Source organism: Elephantulus edwardii, unplaced genomic scaffold (genome assembly GCF_000299155.1).
Source record: "Elephantulus edwardii isolate Elephantulus edwardi_28Jun2011 unplaced genomic scaffold, EleEdw1.0 scaffold00064, whole genome shotgun sequence".
Lineage (NCBI taxonomy): Eukaryota > Metazoa > Chordata > Mammalia > Macroscelidea > Macroscelididae > Elephantulus > Elephantulus edwardii.
Window position 1 is genome coordinate 9,155,880 of NW_006399814.1, and position 15,319 is coordinate 9,171,198.

The 15,319-nt window shown below is 54.7% G+C and overlaps 1 protein-coding gene and 1 pseudogene across 1 annotated transcript in view; both read left to right on the plus strand.

Annotated features, from left to right (window-relative positions):
• The window catches only part of LOC102862144 (uncharacterized protein KIAA1644-like), a 28,401-nt gene extending 19,475 nt beyond the window's left edge, over positions 1–8,926 (plus strand). Inside the window, exons 3-6 of the mRNA XM_006888133.1 lie at positions 1,747–2,058; positions 4,780–4,919; positions 8,211–8,275; positions 8,648–8,926. Coding sequence (XP_006888195.1) covers positions 1,747–2,058; positions 4,780–4,919; positions 8,211–8,275; positions 8,648–8,926 — 796 coding nt within the window. The remainder of the gene's footprint in view (positions 1–1,746; positions 2,059–4,779; positions 4,920–8,210; positions 8,276–8,647) is intronic.
• A 4,161-nt stretch (positions 8,927–13,087) lies between these two features.
• On the plus strand, positions 13,088–13,471 carry LOC102877522 (annotated as a pseudogene).
• The last annotated feature ends 1,848 nt before the right edge of the window (positions 13,472–15,319 follow it).

The following is a 15,319-nucleotide window of genomic DNA, read 5'->3' on the forward strand; positions in this document are numbered from 1 at the left end:
GCAGCCATTCACATCTTAGTGTGAACAAGCCATTGCCAGGGCTGGCTTCCTGGAGGTGGTGGCCACGGAGCTGGTGCCCTTGGGAGGAGGGAGGAGGACAAGCAGTGAGGCTGGGATTGCTGGATACTCGCTGGACGCTCACTCCTCAGGGGACACTAAGCCTGGGCCCTGCCTTTTTCAGTGCTGAGGAGTCCCGGGGGGAGGAGGACGTGGAGCCCACATCCTACAGAGGTAAAGGCTGGGCCTGGGAGCGGAGCTGGGATTCCAGAGCCTGGAAGCATGAGACTGGGAAGCCCTGCAGTCATCTCATCCATCCCACAGAGGGGCAGGGTCCTCCCAGGCCACAGAGCAGAGCAGAGAGGTGCCAGGACTAGGTCTCCCACCCCCTGGACCAGGCATTGCCCCAGCTGTAGGGACCCAGGAAGATGGAGAGGTCATCTAGGCGAGAACTGGGTGGTCCCTCCCTTCACCAACTGGTGCAGAGTGCAGGTCAGGGCATGGGCCTTGTTCCTCAGTGCCAGGGTCCACCTCCCCCTGCTGCCAGTACACACCACCTGAGCAGATGCCCACAGGACAGACAGAAGGGACAGGAGTGACCATTAGTGATTAGTGAGCACGGCCTTTGAACGGTACAGACCTGACGAGCACTGTGAGCAGCCCAGGTGCAGAGGCAAAGCTGGGAAGCTGACCACCCTTGGTTCTGAGGGGCATGCAGGGCTGAGGGCCCCACCAGCATGTCTGGAAGGCTTCCTGGAGGAGGTGTCTCCCATAGAGGAGAAGTTACCAGAGAGCAGAGGTAGGGAGATGGAAAGATGTGTGACTTCTGCCTCTAGAGTGGTTTTCAATGAGAGAGACTGAATCGGCGTGAACGACAAAGAGACGTGTAGTGGGGCCCCGAGCACCTGGCCATGCTGGGTGAAGAGACTCCTGGAATGGGGAGGGGTGAAGAGCCAGGCAGTCAGCTGGCTGGTGGGACCTAGAAGGACAGTGGGATGGGGCCAAGGAGAGATCTGTAAGGGACTTGGAGGGGTGGGGGTCACAGCAAAGCTCGGTGCAGCACATGGGGTGAGGGGGGCCCAGTGGAGGAGCTGAGGGGTGAAGGGCTCATGGCCTGGCACTCAGGAGAGCTCTGGACACCGGAACAGCTGGTGGGGATTGGGGTGGGCAGGAGTCAGAGCATCCCAGGAGTCCCAGGGACCACAGGTGGGTGGGCAAGGCGTACCGAGGGGAGACAGCAGCAGGTCGGGGAGCAGTCCACTGACAAGGAAGCAAAACGAGGGAGAAGGTATGGACCGTGTCAGAGGCTCCCCAAATTTCCAGCTGAGAATTCTTTCCAAAGCACTAAGCCGTGCGGGACCACCGACGTGGAGTAGATCTGGGCTCACGGCCGCCCTTTAGGACAGAACGGAGCAGGGCTGCCCTTGGCAGGGCTGTGTTCTTTACAGAAGCCGACACAGCAGCTGGTGGATTTGAGCCACTGACCTATGGGTTAGCGGCCCAGCTCTCAATCCACTGTGCCACTGGGGCTCCTGAACAGCGTAGGGCCCTCCCCAGTGCCAACACTGGGGTCCTGGGGGGTGCTCAGGCCGGCCTGGAGTTGAGGCAGATGGATTTTGGTCTGGATGGAGGCACTTTGGGCAGATGGAGGGTGGGAGTGAGGAGAGGTGGCAGCCACGATGTGGGGACCCCACGCAGCCCCTGTCTCTCCCTGCGTCTCCCACTCACCCCCTCTCCTTCTATCTCCAGCAACTACACGGCGCTGCTGGGAGTGTGGATGTATGGCTTCTTCGTGCTGATGCTGCTGGTCCTGGATCTTTTGTATTACTCGGCCATGAACTACGACATTTGCAAGGTTTACCTGGCGCGGTGGGGCATCCACGGACGCTGGATGAAACAGGACCCCCGGCGGTGGGGAAACCCCACACGGGCCCCTCGGCCTGGGCAGCCGACCACGCAGCCTCCCCCAGGCCCCCTGCCACAGGCCCCCCAGGCCATGCACACACTGCGGGGAGATGGCCACAGCCCACCACTGATGACCTTCCAGAGCTCGTCCGCCTGGTGAGTGGTCGCCGCCGAGGCCCTGCCGCTCTGTGTGGGTCATCTTCAGTGAGCGTGGAAAGCACCAGGTCATGATTGCTGCTGTGTTTGTCTGGCTGGCCCCCTGGTTATTTGTTTAAGCGCCTGGTTTGCCTGGAGGGATATGAAGCTGTCCGTGAAAGGATGGACAGGAAGTCAGACTGAGAGGTAGTATCAGAGCTTGGAAGCAAAGCTTGCAAGCTCATCGCATTTAATGTCTGGTGTGAGAGTCATTGTCTTGAAACTTGAATGGAGCTGTGAGTTTCCTGGCGGTCAAGGCAAAAAGGGAAATTAGATGGCTTTCCAAGTCTTTATGGTCTGATCAAAATCAGTCTGTTGGCAGTGGAGATTTCTTTTTTCCTAGCATTGAAGTAAATAAAAAATATTGCTCGTTCCCTTCCTTGCATGTAAATTGTACCACATAAGGAGTATCTGGGGTGATGCAGGCAGGCTATGAGGGGTGGCACAGGAGAGAAATGGAAGCTGGAGTGCTGGCCTTGTGGAGTGGCTGACCCAGCAGAGGCCAGTAACCCTGCCCAAGGGTCCTGTTTATGCCTCATGTTCTCTACTGCACTCTTATTAATTCCTACTCAGCTCCAGGCTGGTGGGCAGAACAGGGCCTGGCCCACGAATCCTGAGCAAGGGCTGCCCAGCACCAGGGACAGGGCCCGCTGGGGTGTAGAACCCAGGCAGATGTCCAGGTCAAGGACTCTACATAGAGTCCTTGCAGCCTGCAGACACTCCTGGAACCTCAAGACCATCCCAGGGTTCCTGCCGTGGGCACTGGGCATCAGGGAGCGAGTTAGTTTCTCTTACCATCTTTTCTTATACAGATGTCCAGTGGGCTCCCCGCCGGCTGTCCTGAGGACTTGGCCAGCCCTGGGCTGGCAGGAGCTACGCCGCTAACCTTAGTATCCTGCCCAGCAGAGATACAGCCACGCTAATGATCATTTAAATAGCCAGCAGTCAGTGACCTTTTCAATAATGAAGGATGTAAATAAGACCCACTTAGATCGGGGTGTGTGTGTGTGTGTGTGTGTATTGATCGGTTAACTGCCCCATCCGTCAGGCTGCAGACTCCAGTGATAAATGCTGAGTGGTCTGGGGCTGTGCCCTGTGCCTTCTGAGTGGCCGCATTGTTTTGATGGCTAAAAATTTGCAATTTAAATGGTGTGTTCTCTGTCTCTCTCCTTCATGTCTCCCTCTGTCTCCCTTCTCCATCTCTATCTCACTCTGCCTCTACATCTTGGTACCTCTGATTTTCAGTCTTTCCCTTTCTGTCTGCCGTCTGTTTCTCTGGTCCTGTCTGTCTGCCTCTCTCTGCCTTTGTCTCTCTCTCCCACCATCTCCCAGTTCCGCTTTCATGTCGGTCCTTTTCATGTTCTCTCCTCCCTCTTCCTTTTCTCTCTCGGTCCCTTTCTTCCCTCTCCCTATGTCTCTGTCTGTCTCTGGGCCTCGGTCTCTCTTCTGCTTTCTCCGCCTTTCACGGCCACCTCTCCCTGCCTCTGCCCCCTCTTCTCTCTCTCACACACAGTCACCTCCTTCCTCTCTCTTTCTCATTCTGTCTCTCCTTTTTTTCTTTCTGTCTCTCCCCCCTTTCTTGTGTTTGCTTCTCTCTCTGTCTCTCCCTCCCTCTCTTTCTGCCCCAGCTGCATCTGGCTTTCAGTGTCCTCACTGTCCTCTCTCATCTCGGCCTCTCATTCTGTGTCCTTCCTAATCTCTCTCACCAGCCCTGGGCTTTCTCGTGCATCCCATTCACTGAACTCATCTCTTCTTGGCTGGCCGTCCTCACACTGGCTCATGATAACACGCTGGGGTGGTGGATGGCAGGCATGTGGATGGCCGCCCGGGACCCCTGACTGCTGCCCTCCAGGCCGCTGTGTGGAGCTCACAGCTCTCCAGTCTCCCCCTCACTGCTGCCTCTGTGCCTGGCCCAGCAGCCTCCCGCAATCCACACTGTCCTTCGAATATGAGCACACATTATGCAGTTGTGTGTGTCCACAAGGGAGTTGGCTGTGAAGGGAGCCAGAGCCTGCTGTGTTCCAGGAACATCTCCTGAGAACAGGTGTGAAGGCTGAGCTCTTGAAGGCCGTGCCCAGGGCTCTGCTGTCTCCAGGCAGCCTCACCTCTGGCCTCCTTGCCCTGGGTGCTGACTCAGGAGGGAGTTTCCAGAACCATCCACGTGCTTGTCCAAACTCAGCCGTCATTGCATGGTGCTGTGGCATGGAGTGAGGGACTCCCACCTGAGGATGGATGGAGGTTGAGACTGGAGAGCTGGGAGGACCCTCTTTCCTGGCCTTTCTGGGCTTCTCCTTGTGGGAGACACAGGGAGCTATGTGACCAGATGTCCTTTTTGTCACAGGCAGGGCAAGTGCTTGGCAGTAAGGAGCAGGTTCAAGGTGTAAACCTCTCGGAAGGTCTACATGGGCTTGATTCAGGAAGCGTCCAGTGACCAGACCTCTGGTTCAGGGAGTCGACCTGGGCTTGATCCAGGCCGCGTCTGCCGACCTATGGTTCAGGGGGTCAATCTGGACTTGATTTAGGCCATGTCTGCCAACCAGACCTCTGGTTCAGGGGGTCGACCTGGGCTTGATCCAGGCCGCGTCTGCCGACCTATGGTTCAGGGGGTCAATCTGGACTTGATTTAGGCCATGTGTGCCAACCAGACCTCTGGTTCAGGGGGTCGACCTGGGCTTGATCCAGGCCGCGTCTGCCGACCAGACCTCTGGTTCAGGGGGTCGACCTGGGCTGGATCCAGGTCGCGTCTGCCGACCCGACCAGACCTATGGTTCAGGGGGTCAATCTGGACTTGATTCAGGCCATGTCTGCCAACCAGACCTCTGGTTCAGGGGGTTGACCTGGGCTGGATCCAGGCTGCGTCTGCCAACCAGACCTCTGGTTCAGGGGGTCAATCTGGGCTTGATCCAGGCCGCGTCTGCCGACCAGATCTCTGGTTTGGCGGGTCGACCTGGGCTGGATTTAGGCCACGTCTGCCGACCAGACCTCTGGTTCGGAGGGTCGACCTGGGCTGGATTCAGGCCGCATCTGCTGACCAGTGTGGCCACTGAACCCTGTGAGAGTGTGATTCCTCCTTGTTGCATGGGGTTCCTGCTACATCACAGAGAACTGGTCTGGTTCCTGAGACTGGACCACAAGGGGCCCGGGATGTAGCAGGACTGCTCAGCCCAGGCCGTGTGGAACCCGGGTCTAGTGGTCACAGTCATGGGGTCCCGTGGTGCTCACTGGGTCACCGGCAGAAGCCCCAGCAGCTGCAGCCCAGCTGGGAGGAGTGTCACACAAGCAGATCCTTTCACCTCTCTGGCCCTCCGACTGGGTGCTTGTGAGTCTAGAAATGTCTATTAGGCGCCTGTCGTATTCCAGGCACCGTGTTTGAACTGGTTTCTTTCTCATCGGCACCACATGTAATTCAAGACGCCAGGAGGACGGTGCGCCCAGGGTTCTCTTAGAGACAAGGATGCTGAAACTTCATCTCGCGTATTTTAGGCATATTGTTAGACGGGGCTCTTCCCTGGAGAAGGTAGCTGTGGTGGCCTAGTGCTAAGAAGCTGCCCTGCAACCCCGAAAGTACACTGTTTGAATCCACCAGCTGCGCTGAGTGAAAATGAACAGTCTCCTCCTGTGTGATTTTACTGACTCTGAAAACCCACAGAAAGCTCAGCTAGGGATCGATCTGACTCTGGCACGTGACCACAGTTCTTCAGAGAAGAACATCACGCTTGTTAAGGTGAAGGGTCAGCAAAGGAGAGGAAGTCCCTCAATGAGATAGACTGGCACGGTGACTGCAGCTATGAGTTCAAGTCCAGCAGAGCTGAGGGGGCCGGCGCAGGACAGGGCGGGGTTCAGACGTGTTATTTCTGGGGTTGTGGTGAGCCATGGATGGGGGTAGGAGTGTCAGAGGCAGGGAGACCGACGTAGGAGAGGACAGGCTTCAGAGCTGTTGTGCACAGGGCCGCTATGAGTTGCAGACAGCTCGGCAGCACCACATAACAACAACACAACATGCCAGTGCAGGGGAGGCGGTGGTCCCGAGTACACTCGGGCAGTGTGATGGGGGAGCACTGGAGCACGAGTGCCCTCCGAGTCTCTGCTTCCTCTCACACCCTGCCCTCTGGTCAGCAGGAATCACCTCTCCCCACTTCCATGCATGGTCACGGTAATGATACCACACTGCTTGGCGGTAGGTACAGCCTGGGGCTGTGCCTGGTTCTGGGGACGCAGAGACAGTGAGGCAGATCCAAGATGCTGGAGATGAGGTACAATGATGTCACAGGGCCAGGAGGGCCGTCGTCCGGGGAGCCACACGCAAGGCCTGAGGCTGCCTCAGAGCTCACCCGCGGACACCCCAGGCAGAGCACGCCCCCCAGCGAGGCTGCCGGCGGGGCTGACACCACGTGCTGCTGCAGCCTGGTGGCTCTGTGGCATCAAGTGTCACGGGGGGGGGGGGGGGGTGTGGCAGGAGAGGCTGCTGGATCAGGGGGCGGACTGTAATCAGTGCCTCTCCAGGAGCAGGCTGAGAATGATGCTGCTTCATTTCCAAATTGTCACCCTGGATCCTCCAAACACCCACGTTCAGCAATTGTGCGCCTTGTCGGGCTTCGGGGGGCTGCACCCTCCTGAGCACAGATCCGATGAAAGGCTGCCTGGCTTACTCACCTCCAGCACCTCCCCACATCCAGCCCTGCCTGGCAGTCAGTGTCCTGTGAGAGGATCCCCCCTTCTCCAGTCCTCCCCACCCAGACCCCCGCTTTCCCAGCAGCCTGGTGTGGTGTCACCTTCCTTCCGAGGACCCTCGTCACGTCCACAGCTCCCCATGACCTTGGCTGATCCCCCCTGCCCTCCATCCAGCAGCCCCCCAGGCCAGCAGACACACCCTCATGCACTGAGACCCCCTTCCAATTTGGCTTTGCCTGCTACGTCTCCTAGCTGTAACCTGACTGGATCCTAGGTTCATGCATCGCCATCAAATTTTAGGTCCCAGTCAAAGAAATGCCACTTGGTGACAAAATAGTCATGAATGTTCTCCTGTGTTTTGCTTGGTCACTTAAAGAAACATCAGGAGTGTGACCAGAAGGCTTGTTCAAGAAGCTATAATTCCCTCTGTGCCTCTGGAGAACCCCCAGGAGTGGCTGCTTCTAGACAGCCTGGTCTCCCACCTGCTGTTCTCAACTTCAGGCTGCTTCCCAGACCAGCTTTTTATCATGTGAAGGAACCCAGCACCCCCACTTCTCTAAACTTCTCTACACGGGGGCCACCGCCAGTCTCCTTACACCTGGGCAGGACCTACCTGGCATGCATGGCTCTGCCCTTTGAAAGCAGGGGTTGCAAATATCGCTCTTAGCACTTTGGCTCCTGGGGCCTCCGTCATTAGGTTCAGACCACCCCTTGGGGCTCCCCCAAGCTCATTTTCAGGCTTCACTGTGGGAAGGGGTCTCTGGAGGTCACTGTGGCAGAAGGTTGAGCCAGCAGGTGGGTTGGACAGGAGCACAAATTAGAAGCAGAGGGAAGCTGGGACAGAGGGACAGACATGCCCCCAGTGGCCAGGGCTGCTGCCAGCACTCAGGGCGCCCTGACCACAGGACCTGGCTTCAGTGCAGGGTCACCATGTGCACCCTGGAGGGGGGCGGTCCCCAGGCAAAGGAAGGACTTACAGCAGGTACAGGAATGGAGGAAACAGTGAGCTGGGCTGATCATCCCTCTGCCTCTCAGGCCAGCTGAGCCCACCCCACAGGGGCTCCCAGGCCTCTGAAACCCTCACAGGGAGGCCGTGCGTGCCCCCTGCCCCCTCCTCTGCAGTCCCCAGTGGTTTATTCGGAGCCAGGTATCAGGACACAGGGTAACGAGAAAAGGAAGTGGCCCTGTTACAACCAGGCACAAGCACCTGGTCTTAGCATCTGAGTGACCAGCAGTGATGCTCACCGGAAGATGCTCTGGATTACTAGGTGACACGCAGGGCTTGCAGCAGGGGGCTCGGGTCAGAGGCTCATCGGGCGCCCTGCGACTTCCCACTTTCCTCATGGGTGTACCAGGGGTCAGCAGGGTGCAGAGAATGAAATGGGACCAGCTCCCCCCCTCCTGGCTGAAGGCCCCCGTCTTCCCCACTTCCCCACGTCCAGGTCTCCATGAGGCTCCCTGTGGGCAGTCAGTGGTCATTAAGCTCTTCAAAGCCTTACTTAGCCACGTAAGGAAAGGCCACTTGATGCCTCTGCGGCCTGGGGAGTCTTAGCTCCTCACACGGCCTGGACGGCTGCTCTTCCCAGCCGTGGATGTGCTTGTGCGTTTATGCCCATGTCACAGATGGGTAAGAAGACACCTGGAACTCCTGTCCTCTCAGGCTGGCAGGGACAGCGGAAAGACAGTCACTCAGGCCAGGCACGTGCCGCCTCATCTAATCAGAGCCCCACTTTACAGTAAATGGGGGGCCAGAGCTCATTAGGTTATCAGGGTGACAGAGACAGGGCTTAACCCAGGGCTGTGACTGAGCCAGAGGCCTCTCTGCTGAGGGGCTTCCAAATCACCACCCCCCCCCACCTGACCTGCTGTCCCCCTGCAGGTAGAGGGCCTGCCCACAGAGAAGGACCGAGCACCCCTGTCAGAAATCCCCAGGGCCGGGGAGGAGGGGCACCCCAGCAGCCTGAGCTGCCACTTAAAAAGCAATGTGGGAGGCCCCAGCGCTCCCCTCCACGCAGCCCCCCGCCTCCATGGTCCCCACAGACGCTCACTCCATCATCCTCCATCACGGAAATATGATTTCCCCGCCAGCCTGGAGCCGGGCACCAAATCACATCACCATGCAGATGGCACCGAGGGCCCCAGCCGGCGGTCCCCATAACTGAGTTAGGGGAGGCGAGGGGAATAGGCAAGGGTGCCTGCCTGCCTCCACTCAATTCATGGAGGGCTGGGCTTCCCCGCGTTTAACACACCTGCACCAGGCTGGGGAGGGGCTTGTGGGACCATGGGGGTATCTGCACAGGCACTCCTGCTAGCCACACCAGCAACCCACTCACTGTACCGGCAGCCCCCCACTCACTGCACCGGCAGCTCCCCCCTCACTGCACCGGCAGCCCCCCCATTCACTGCACCAGCAGCCCCCCACTCACTGCACCGGTGCCTCCCCCCACTGCACCGGTGGCCCCACTCACTGCCCCACTGGTCAGGACAGGGCCAGGGTGGTACCCCTGGAGCCCAGTGCTCATGGCTTCTCTCCTGCACGCGCGACACTGTCACCCTTAAGGGGGGGTCTCCCAACTGCACATGCTCAGCTCGGGGACAGCAGGACACAGGCCACCCCACGGCTGGACATTTGGTAGACTCACCCCTTCACTCTCTGGTGCCTCAGCTTCCAGCCACCCCAGGCCTCTGCCCACCAGCCCATTCCCACACCCCAGCCCCGCTTTCCTCCTCGGTGTCCAGCACTGTGGGAATGGGGTGCCGGGCTTTGGAGAGACAGTGTCACATCAGGTCACCAGGAAGCTGGGCTGCGTCCCGCTCCGAGTGGGGAGACGGCAGGCTTGGCCTGAGGGTTAAGCTCACAGCCTGATGCCTGGTGGAGGGCCGGGGTCAGAGTCCACTCCCCCAGGGCTCGAGGGGGGTCCCCCTGACTGGCCTCCTCGATGGCCTGTGTCCCCTGGTGGTCACTGCCTAGGCCCCACCCCCCCACCTCCCTGGACAGCCTCTCCTCCACTGGGGGTTCACTGGACCCCATACCTTCCAACTCATGACCTCCCACCGTGAACTGGCTCCTCCCTGGACTCTGCGGCAGCCCTCTGACCCTATGACCGCCCCCTCATTCTGTGACCCCCCCTCTGACCCTGCTACTTCCATCTGATCCTGCAACCACCTTCTGACCCTGCCACCTCATCTGACCCTGCCACCTCCTTCTGACCTTGCAACTTCATCTGACCCTCCAGCCACCCTCTGACCTCCTCCTGACCCCATGGTCTTGCTGTGACCCATGCCCTCCCTCTGACCCCTCCACCTCACCCGGAACTTTCCACCGGTATAGATAGCTCAGGCTTTCTGCCTGGCTATGCAGCCGGAGTCCAGCGTGTGGTCTCTGCAGGAAGAAATTCCAGAAAATTAGAAACTTCCAGAAAAAATGTCTCCTTTCTTGCATAAGCTCTAGGAGGCTTCCTAACTAGAATTCAGAGAGTTAGCTCGTGCGTGGGGCTGGGGTTCAAATTCCTGGGGTGTGATGGATCGGGAAACTCAGGCCTGTACCTCCCACCTGGGGCCCAGGGTCCTCCCGCCCTCTGCCCTCCTCGTTCGCCAGCTCATTGCACTCCTCTTTCTCACAGTGCCTGTGAAAATCGGGAGGTGCCTGGCATCCCCCCCTCAGGGTCCCCACGAGGCGGGACAGGCCACTCACAAGGGCATCCCCTGCCGTGTGTCCTCCCAGAGCAGGGCCTGCACACCTGACAGCGGCCTCACCTGACAGTGGTCACGTTGTTAGGAGGGGACTCCTGCACCCCGTGGTGGCCACAGTGACCGAGAGCGGCCTGGGTTTCCCGGCTGACTTCTTAGCAGGATCGGTTCACTAGCTCTTTCTTGATGGGCGTCAAGCACTTGCTCCATCAGGGTGAGACGTACATTGTTACACAGAAGAGCCTGGGACACAGGGCTGCAGGCGACACTCATTTCCCCCATCCTGCCCTGTCCACCCCCTGAAGCCCAGTCCAGCTCCAGCCCCTGCTAACTAAGGCAGACTGGCACTTTGGGTCAATTTACTTACCCAGCCTCAGTTTCCCCATCATTAGACTGGGCTTCAAGCCCACTGACTCCCAGGATTGCTGTTTGGATCAGAACAGGGCCCAGCACTCAGTAGGGGCTCAGCCAGTGTGCCCGGGTGAAGTGGTTCCTGCTGTTCTCACGCTGTTAGGATTAAACTCGAGAGGACAACCTCTCTGCCGCCTTCCGACGCGCTCACAGCCCGCCCAAGACGCTGGGCACCGGGTGCTGCAGGCTAAGTTTATGTCTTTAGCATTAAATTAACTAGTATCCTGTGGCTTGACTTAATCTCTCTAAATATCACTTTAACACCTCCCCAAGAGTCCACATTCGTATTTAAATAACTGCCTTTTTTGGTTTGGTTTTGTTCATGGTTGCTCTCTCTCTTTTTTGTTTTGTTTTTTTAACTGTTACAAATAAACATCATGGGAGAAGGAATGTGTTTCAGAAAAGAAGGGATTATTGCGAACACCTGAGACTGTCTAGGTGTATTTTGGGGACTTTTCTCTCTGAGGAGATTCCAGGCAGAGACATTGCTAGGACAGAGCGAGTGACATGTTTCATGCTTGAGTTTTATTCCAAAGCTCTCGTGGCCTAGTGGTGAGTTGCACTGCCAACTCAGAGGTTCATGGTTCAAAGCCACCAGCTTCTCTATGAGAGAAGGATGGGCAGTCTCTTCCCATGCGAATCACAGCCTCTGTAAACCTGCTGCAGGGTCAGCTGTGAGCTAGTTCTGAGCTCTGTCCAAAGGGCTGGCCCCGGAGCAGCACTGACATTCTTGGGGCACACTGGTCTCTTGCCAGGCGCCTATCCAGCAAGGGGCACCCCGTTGTGTCCATTTCACACTTCTCCATCGTTGCCTAAGCCACACGTCTTTCCTCACGGGGTATTGATTGGTGGTAGCATTTCCCCTGTGTGAATCACTGTTTACTCTGCTGTGTCCCCAGGACTGTACCTGACACTTTTTCCACAAAGCATGTTTATTTCCCAAACTTGACTTCCTTGCTCTCCTCGTCTGCCCCCTCCTCCTCCTAGTTACTTAATGCGTTTTTAATTGACTTTCAGTCAGGTCACCCCTGAAGACAATAACTCAGACTTGCTCTGAGCAGTAAGATCCTTGGTTTAAGAGTTTCATTTCCCACCGGACACATTAAAATACACATTCAAACAGATTCATAAACCCAGCCGAGCCCTGCTGGTGCCGACACACACACACACTGGCCCACAAAACTCAGTACCTACGTTTTCAGGGATGTGGGGACCAATTGTCAAACACAGCTGTTATTAAATGTTAAATAAGTTTACAATTGAATAAGTTAAACTACCCACAAAGGTAATAAATATTCAGAGCTCTTTATTTCATAATTATTTTACTACAGTGATTATTTCCTGTAACCTTGAGATTGTTTATGTCTCTTGTTTGTGGATGAGAAGCCTCTAAGGTAGCGACTGCCTTGGCGTGGAGGTGCTGGGCAAGGACTCTGACTGTCCCCCGTGTGAGGTCCTAGGACTGGGAGAGAAGAGATGCAGACAGGACTAGAAAGTTCTCTCTGGAGAAGGTGGCCGCAGACAGACACAGAAGCCAACAGGATTAGGCTAATTGTTGAAAGAATAAAGAAATACAAGCAGCCAAGTACAATACACTAAGACAGCAGGTCCTGTCTCTCATGAGAAGAAACATCAGTGTGGGGGCAGACTCCTGGGATTTATGGGGTCTTCTCCCTAAACTTACCTTTCTTTGCTTTTGCTTTTCCAATTAGTGGCTGCTTTTTTTTTTTAATACTAGTTTATGGCTCTTTCTGATCTGTGGCGAGAAGCAACTTTCTCTACCACGTAACACAGGTGTTCCTCAGGGTCAGAATGCCCCTAGTTCAAACACAGAACTTTGGGGTGGAGAGTGGAGTTTGCCTCAAGTGGAGACAGGTGTTGCTGGCTCTAGTCCTGCCATTTCCTTGGCCCTTCTTCTCCATGGTCCCTTTGCTCTCTCTGACCCTAATACCGCGGACTTCCAGGAAACACCAAAAGCCAAGCCCAGTGCCATCAAACCAGTTCCAGCTAATGCTGACCTCCTGTCAGGATTCCAGGTCTGTGGCTCTTAACGGGAGGGAACTGTCTTACCTTCCTCCCTCAGAGCGTTACGTAGGTTCAAACCACCAACCTTCCCATTAACAGCCAGGTGCTAACGTACTGTATCATCAGGGTTCCTCTGTCGATACTCAGAAGAAATCAAGCAGAGTGCTCTTAAGAAGTGAAGGTGATAGCTAAGATGTCGTTCCCAACGTACAATCCCTCACGCCTGGCCACCCTACCTGCTACCCTTGACCCAGCCAAACACAACATATCTCCGGAGGCCCGGCAGGCTCACACAGAGCGGCTGACCATTCGATCCCGGCTTAAGTGGGAGTATCTGCTTCAGCACAATGACCCCAAACCCCAGTCGATCATTGAAGATCCTGCCTTGACTCGCTGGACCCATGCAAGATTGGTGAATGTCAATCCCAATTTCAGGCGCAAGCTCTCCCTCATTGGGGCTGTGTTTGGCATTGGGACCCTCTTCTTCTGGTATTATGTTTTCAAAACTGAGAGAGATAGGAGAGAAAAACTTATCCAGGTAGGAAAACTGGAATGACCATTTAATATCTCATACTAAATTTAACAGAAATGGCCATTATTGCTTAAATAAATCTTCTATTAATAATTTTTTTAAAAAAACGATGTGTACCAATGAAGGAGTTTTTCTTTGGCTTTTCAAGGAGAGGAGCAAACTGGGGGTGGGGGTGGGGGTGAGTGGGTGGGGAGAAAAGTGCAACGATGAATGAATGGAATCCCAAAATCTCTGTAGATGTTCATTGAAATTAATAATAATAATAATAATAAAATGTAATAAAAATATTTTAAAAAACAAACTATGTGAAGGTGGTGAACTTCAGTGTGTTCACATGGGATACATGCTCAGGAAAGACCGGCGGCTGGAAAAGGATGTCATGTTTGGTCCTTTTGAGGACATTTTGGCCCTAAAAGGTAACAAAAGGCTTCGATGAGATGGACTCACACCACAGCCCCAGCAGAGAGACAGCAGTTGACGTTTCCAGCTGACACAGGGCGGAGCTAATACCACAATAGTAATAAATAAATAGTCAAGCAAAGTCCTTTTTATTTAGCATGTTGTGTAAAGAGGAAATGAAGAAAACGAAAAAAGGAGACAGGAGAACTTGTGATAGAACAGTCCGACCCAAGACCCCTTAGTTGTTATTTGGTTCTGGTTGTTGTTGTTGTTATATGCTGCCGAGTCGATTACAAGTCATAGCAGCCCTGGGAACAATGGCTCTGAACCTTGTCTCATCCTGAGTCAACCTCTGACACTTCTGACCCCGTTGCCATGGTCACTGTGTCATCCAAGGTCTTTCTCTCCTGTACTGATCCTCCACCCTTCCAAGCATGACGTCCTTCTCCAAGGACTGGCGTCCCCTGATAACGTGATCAAATTATGTGGGACAGAGCTTCACAATCCTTTCCTCCAAGGAGCAATCTGGCCTCACCTTCTACAGGACAGACCTGTTTGTTCTCTTGGCAGTCTGTGATATGCTCAATACTCTATTCCAACATCACAACCCAAAGACATCTATTCTTCTCCATCCTTAATCACTGTTCATCTCTCAGATGTCTAGCAAGCAACCGACAAGACCATGGCTTGAACCAAGTACACCTTAGTCTCAAAACTGACATCCTTGCTCTTTAGCTCTCTGGAAAGGTCCCTGACAGCAGGTTTTCCCAAGGCAATTTATCTTTTAATTTACTGGCTGCTGCTGTTGCAAGGATATTGATTGTGGATCCAAGCAAGAAAAAAAAAACTTAAAAACTTCAATCTTATCTCTATCATGATGCTGCCTGTTGCCTTGGGAGTGAGGGTTTTTGTTGGGTTGTTGTTGTTTTTTTAAATTTATTATTAATTTCTGTAAAAATTTACAGAGACTTTGGATTTCCATTCATTCCTTGTTGCACTTTTCTCCCCTCCCAACCCTCCCCCTTAGTACACTACCCTCCTGGAAAAGTAAAAGACAAAAAATTCTTTCATTCTTTACAAACCCTCCCCCAGGTCCACTCCATCATGTAGCCTTCGCTCTTGACTCCTGTCATGACAAAAATAACCTAATCACAAGGCTGTATAGTCCTTGACCTTCTGCAGCAAAGATTGTTAAATCTTCCTCCGTTTCAGCAAGTAACGTTGTGTGATTTGAGTAATATAAGTAGCTGATGAATCTTCTTCCCTTCCTGAAGACATTTTATTCCCCCACCCCCCATATTTTAATTCATAAAGTCCAGCCTCAAATTATCTGTCCAGGATATAGGTTGAAAAGTTTTGGGAGAAAGATACATCCCTAATGCACTCCTTTCTTCATTTTGAGCCATGCAGTGTCCCTTGCTCTGTTCAGACAACATCTTTTTGGTCTAAGTATAGCTTTCTCATATTTACAACCTAGTTCAGTGTCCACAACCT